This window comes from Formica exsecta, unplaced genomic scaffold (assembly GCF_003651465.1).
Source record: "Formica exsecta isolate Colony F162 unplaced genomic scaffold, ASM365146v1 scaffold200, whole genome shotgun sequence".
Classification (NCBI taxonomy): domain Eukaryota; kingdom Metazoa; phylum Arthropoda; class Insecta; order Hymenoptera; family Formicidae; genus Formica; species Formica exsecta.
This window is the reverse complement of record NW_021849299.1, coordinates 309,688-316,564: the sequence shown is the minus strand read 5'-3', so window position 1 is coordinate 316,564 and position 6,877 is coordinate 309,688. Positions and strand designations below refer to the sequence as shown.

General features: G+C 33.5%; 1 protein-coding gene across 2 annotated transcripts in view; it reads right to left on the bottom strand.

Annotated features, from left to right (window-relative positions):
* Window positions 1–2,069: 2,069 nt before the first annotated feature.
* The window catches only part of LOC115234594 (tubulin polyglutamylase TTLL5), a 282,472-nt gene continuing 277,664 nt past the window's right edge, over window positions 2,070–6,877 (bottom strand). For both annotated transcript variants that reach the window (XM_029805775.1, XM_029805774.1), the window contains 2 exons: window positions 3,463–3,629; window positions 2,070–3,160 (listed from right to left, as the gene is read on the bottom strand). In XM_029805775.1, the coding sequence (XP_029661635.1) occupies window positions 2,962–3,160; window positions 3,463–3,629 (366 nt within the window). In that variant the 3' untranslated portion in view covers window positions 2,070–2,961. The remainder of the gene's footprint in view (window positions 3,161–3,462; window positions 3,630–6,877) is intronic.

Here is a 6,877-nt window from a genome sequence, read left to right as displayed (position 1 = left end):
GTGTCTATTTTTGTCATGTTTATAAGAAATATGAGTACAATATGAACTCAGAACGTGCATATGTTTTTCTATGTGGATACATAAGATATTAACTAACTTAAGATAACTGTAAGAATAAAACACCAAACAGTCCCGATGCTTATGATATTTTAATAAGGTAAAGAAGAGAAAAATGTGTTCAACAGCTTTTTTTCTTTTATTTGTACCTCCAATAAAATATATCTTATAAAACTCTTGCACTTTTTTTCTTCCTTGGTTTCTTTCTCTCTCTCTCTCTCTCTCTCTCTCTCTCTCTCTCTTTTCTCGTTTATATCTTCAATACGAGGATAATATGCTTTCATTCTGAAATTATTGAGATCGAACTTTTTATTATTTTGGTATTACTATTCTGTTCTAATCGACACTTACAGAATGAAAGTGCTATGTTCCGTTTTTCATTTGCTTTCTTATTCTATACATGTTTATGTTGTTATATATAACAAGATAGTGGTGCAAGAAAGAATTTAAAGAACATTTACTCAAATCCCGTAGAAAAATTTTTTGAGAATTCTCTAATTTTCAAGATATTTCAAAATTCCAACTAAAATTAGAGAATTTTTAAATGCAATTTTGAAATTAGTATTAGGTGTACAAATAAGTTTCCGCCGTTTTTTATCAAAAACTGGGCATTTATTGTGAAAGAACGGAACCTAATGTTTTATTTGAAGTATTGTCCATCGCTTGCCACTACTTTTTCCCATCTTTCTGGCAGCATACGGATACCGCGTCGGAAGAATGCTTCATCTTTTGAGGCTATCCACGAATCGACCCAATTTTTGGTATCTTCATATGATGTGAAGTGTTGCTCAGACAGGCCATGCGCCATCGATCTAAACATGTGGAAATCAGAAGGAGCAATGTCTGGTGAATACGGCGGGTGGGGTAAAACTTCTCAATGAAGTGTTTCCAAATAGGTTTTGATCGGCGCCGCAACATGTGGACGAGCATTATCATGCAGGAGAATAACTTTGTCGTGTCTGGAGTAGTGGGCGCGCTTTTCCTTGAGTGCTCGACTCAATCTCATCAATTGTGTTCGGTAGACAGCCCCAGTAATGGTTTCGTTCGGTTTGAGCAACTCATAATACACGACACCAAGATGATCCCACCGAATGCATAACAAGAGTTTTTTTCCATGAATATTTGGCTTAGCTGTAGATGTTGAAGCATGGCCAGGTGGTCCCCGTGATTTCTTCCTTTTTGGATTATCATAGTGGATCCATTTTTCATCACCAGTGACTATACGGTGCAGAAAACCCTTTCGTTTATGTTTGGCAAGCAGCATTTCACATGTGAACAATCGGCGTTCAACGTTTCTCGGCGTCAGTTCATATGGAATCCAATTTCCTTGTTTTTGAATCAATGATTTCAACCGATGTGAAATTGCTTGTTGAGTCACTCCCAATGTAAGTGCAAGTTCTTCTTGCGTTTGGCACGAATCTTGATCCAATAATGCTTCCAATTCCGCGTCTTCATACACTTTCGGCCTCCCGCTACGTTCTTTGTCTTCGATGTCAAATTCACCGTCCTTAAACTTTTGAAACCTCTCACGACAACTTCTCTCACTTAAGGCAGCCTTATCATATGCTTCTACAAACAATCGATACGCCTCAGCTGCAGATTTCTTCAAATTGAAAAAGTAAATCAAATGTTTCCGCAAATGACGCTTATTCGGCTCAAAATTCGACATTTTCGCACACAAAAGAATATATTATACTGATAAAAAATCACTATCACATGTTATTGACTGATGTCCAATCTTACGATAAGGACGTTTTACATCTGACAATTTTAACCATAACCCACTGGTGGCGCCAACTTTTGTCAAACGGCGGAAACTTATTTGTACACCCAATATATTCATGCGCTTTATAAAATGTTTTCTAATCATACAGTTAAAAAGAAAAAATAAAGAACCATTTAAATATCGAATATTTGATTTTTAAGTACTAAAAAGAATTGAAGAGAGAGATGGCTTTTAAAATAAGTATTTTCTATTTTGCATAATTTCTTTTCATGATTTTATTATCAAGAATTACAATGAAACAGGATTATAATGAAGATCATGTTCCGCAAATTCGCAAATCACATATGGATATGCTGCCGTATCGCTTTATTAATTAACAATTTAGCCGATCAGTGGATTGCTGATCATTTACAATAAAAATAAAAAGGCAAAATCATCAAAGAAATAACTTTTTTTTAATTCTTCAGTTCCAATAAAAATCCATGAAAATTTCCTTTAAGTTTCTCCAAGGAAAAAATATTTTTTGAGGATTCTTGGGAATACATACTTTTCGAGTTTTGAATACTAGTTGATGTAGAATAATAGTCAGAATAATGCGAGATAGAATAAGAACATTCTATCATAGATTTTAGTGATCATGTCTAGTTAATTATTATTGCTTCTAGCAATATTAATGATATAGTCAGCAATTTCTCTTGCTTTTTTGAAGAACTATATATCACTTGCATAAATATATTATATTAACTCGTTGCACATTAACAAATATTAAAATGCCTTAGAGCGTACCCAAAATATTTTCCTTTGTGACTATATTTTAAATATTATATATAATTAAGATATATAATACATATGTATATATATATGTATATCAGCTCACAAGAGTATAATAGTCATTGGTATTAAAATATCTTAATATACCAATTAATATACCTAACAACCTTAAAGAACATACGTATGTTACTCTAATAGACTAGGAATGTTAATTATAATTACATAATTAAATATGTATTTGTGTGTGTCCGTGTGTGTAACTCGCTTTTTTCTTTTTCTTTTCTCTATTTTTTCCTTTTTCTTTTTACTTTTCTCTCTTCTTCTCTATTTCATTTTTCCTCTTGCCTTTTTCTATCTTCTTTTTTTCTTTTGCATAAATTTGTAATAAATTCTACAATGTAATAACATTATCTATTAATTGAATTGTTACATCTACACTGCCCTGTTGCAGCAACATTGGAATATATTCGAGATGTAATATGAGGTAGAGATCCGAGAAGATTAGCACCCCTCAGAGTACCAGCAAAACCGCTTTTTCCTAAGAAACTGTGAGTACATTTATAAAGGCGAGTTTGCAGAATTAGCACATCGTCGAGATCTTGTTCGCTGTAATGTAATCATATTATTTATAATTTATCGTATATTTAGATTACATTAAAAATTTATATAATTTTTCTATATTTATATATTCTGTACATTCTCAAATATAACATAAAAAATATTTTTTCCATATTTTAGATAGAAGCGAGAAATTATAGCTTTTCTATCACATAATCTCACAGCAAATCGAAAAAAGAGAACTATGCATTAAAAATTTATCGACACATATGTACATACATGCATACATATATGTATGTATATATGTATATATATATATATATATATATATATATATATGCAATGTATACCTTGCTGCAGCTAAAAACTTCTGAAAGAGTTTATTGGAAACAGTACGAGGCCGATCTACCGTATCTTCATAAAGATCCGTTTCTCTGTTATATAGATGCAAAAAATCGGAAAGTTGTTTTGCGGTAATGGCAGCTCGATCTTTCGTACTCAATTTATTGCATGGTAACTACGGAAAAAAATATTACTTCAAATATAAATTATCTAGTTGATCCAAAATTAATATTTCTCATTTATAACAAAAATATTATATTATCGGGTTATGATAACTTGATACGTGCGTGCGTTGTTTGTGCGTGCATGTATACGGATTGATTGTGAATCATCACATCTTATCATTCCTAATAAATCTTGATGTACTTTATAATAATGAAATTCGATTTTTCAAAAATGTGAAATTTTTCAAATCCTCTGAATTTCTGAAAATTTAAAAATTTGTCTAATAACAAAAATTAAAATACATTTAACGACAAATTCAACCATATATGACTGTTGTGTCTCTGTGGAGACACGGAGATTGGCACGATTACAATAACTGCGGCCCCCTATTTGAAAGGTCGTTTCTGAAAGCATTTTTATATCTCGAAAACTATTGATCGGAAATTTTTTTTACTATTTTTCCCGTGTTTCTCGTCAAAAATGTCTTTAGAAACAATCTTTCAAATAGGGGGCCGTAATTATCGTAATCACCTCCGGAGATTTTCTTGGGGTCATTGGCCAATTTAGAACTGGGAAGTTTGGGATCTTCTAGACTTTTCGCCAATTAAATTAGACTTGTAGTCTTATTAGAATAAAAACGTTTATTTCAAGATATTAGCTTTAAATCTTCTTTTCTTCCTTTCTCTACAATTGTTTGGCTTATCGCGGTATAGAGTTACTCCGCGTACGCGTGCCTGATAGCATGTTTGTCTTCACTATTTAGTAATTACAACTGTTCGTCTCGTGATTGCTTTCTTTTACAAGTTCGACTGCCCTGTATATATTAACGATTGTGATTGCCCGCCGCTTATTAGCAATGGGTGTTTTTATTGTCTTTTTTTCGATTAGTTTTCGGAGGGGATAGCTTAGCGACATGATCATATATGGTCGTATCGCTCGTTTCGGATGGGAAGGCTCAGATACAAGCTAAGGAAGTTCGAAGTCGAATTTCTTTGCTTGCGTTCCGGAGTGTCTTCCTTCAAACTTTCGCGATCGCGTAGCTTCCGCGTGTGGTTCGCTCCGTCAGCGTCTCGCGCTCGTAACATTATACGCCTTCCTCGGTTTCGAGTTATAATCGGAAGGCGTGTATTAAATAATATTTAATAATTTATAATACTAGTAATTAAAATTATAATAATTTGGTTAGAGCCGTTTTGGGCTATAACATGATAATGTTATTTTTCGAAAACGCATCTTTCAGAAATGAACTAGAAACACCCCTATATCGCTAATATATGTATACGCCTTATTCGTATCCATCTTATGGTGTTTGCTATTCATGATAGCAGCTCTTTCTTTGTAATCTCGCAGAAATAACGACGAAAGCAATTACGGCAAAAAAAAATTTGGTAAATATGCATATTAGGGGAGTCATTCCCAATGACCTTGATCTTGACACATTTTACAGCCATGTATTGTGTTCCCGTGCCGCGATGTTATGCTGCTCGTTGCGGTGAAAACAATGTTCATCTCCGAGACGACTGTTTTGCGAATGTTTTGATCAATAAGGCCAGACATATTAGATTTAAATTAGCTGTCGACCTGTTCGAGCGCGTTATTGACAGATCCGCTCTTTTTAACTATTTTTTGTGTTATCTTTGTGTTCCTATTACATAATAAAGTTTCTAAAGTGTTTTATAAAGCGAGTATTTTTCATTTTGTGAGTGCTGTTTATGTCGCGCGCGTTCAGTAGCTCGATATCGATCTGCGGACGTAACAATATGTTGTCAAGGTCATGATCCTAGTTGTGAGTAACATCCAAGAAGTTTTAGCCGTCGTTCGTTGTTCATTTAAAAGTTATTAACAATTAAATTGTACAATAATAACAAGTATTAAATGCGATAATCTAAACTTCTCTGAGTATGAACTTTATATTAGTTGTATCATAACTCAAAAAATAATAACGCAATTACGACCTAAAAAACTCAAAAGGAGCGCAGTACAAAATAAGCATTTCGCGCGCGCTGCAAAATCGCGATTAATGCAAACTAGACAATTCGTTGCAAATTTGCAATTAAGACATTACGGCACATTAATCGAAAAGCAACTCACTTTTGGATAATAAAAACAGAGGTAACGAGTACCTCAAGACCGTACTTTAAAAATAGTCAGTAAATAATAAGCACGAAATCAGAATGAGACAGTTATAAGTTAAGTTTAAGATATTGGATAAGGAATAGTTATTAAGTCATAATTTATTATTTAGTCATAAGATTCAGTGGTGAGATTTGGGTTGAGGATGTGTGCATATGCGTGCGCATGCGCGTGTGTGCGTGCGTGTGTGCGTGTGTGTGTGTGTACGATAATTTCTTTATTAATATTTTACGACAAAAATTATACAGGGTGTCCGATAATTTTTGACACACCCGAAGTATGAAGGTAGATTGGCTCAAACTGAGAAGAAAAGTCTTGTACCATTTTGCGATTTTCGTAATAATTATTGAGAAATTAATTAAAAAAGATCGACCAATTCGCGCGAGTATAAGCGCGCAGCGAGAAGAGACGACCCAAAAGTAGGCGCGCGACAAAGTTTTGGGAGGAGTTCAATACAAATGACAACAATTACGTACGAGTGGTATATAACGATGGATTCACGCGTCCTCTAGCAACGACATATCAATGCCGCCCATATCAACTGGATACAGATTCTTTCTTATCGCGCGGTAATACTCGCGTGAATTGGCCTATATTTTTTAATTAATTTCTCAATAATTATTACGAAAATCGCAAAATGGTACAGGACTTTTCTTTTCAGTTTGACCCAATCTACCTCCACCTTTCGTTTGGTCACTTACTTGTCAGACACCCTGTATAAACAAGTATAAGATTGTATAAATATATTTATGTAATATAACGTATATATATTTTTTACATATATATGCTATAAAAATCTTTATGACAATTCATTATTATTTACAGCTATTTATGAATTTATGATTAGAAAAAAGAAAATTAGATATATTTAATCCATTGATGTTATAAAATATGTATATAAATGCACATATAAATGTGTATATAAAAATATATACCTTTATACAAGGTGTCTCAAAGCACCCTTGACAACGCTCGTGAGCAAGTAGAGCACAGTAAACTGAACAGAAAAGTCCTGTACCATTTTTTTTATAACGCTTAATAAAGGAGTTATTATTGAATAACGTCTGGCCAATCAGCGTCGACCTTTAGCCGCGCGCCTGGTAGTGTGCGTGAGCGTTCCGTCGC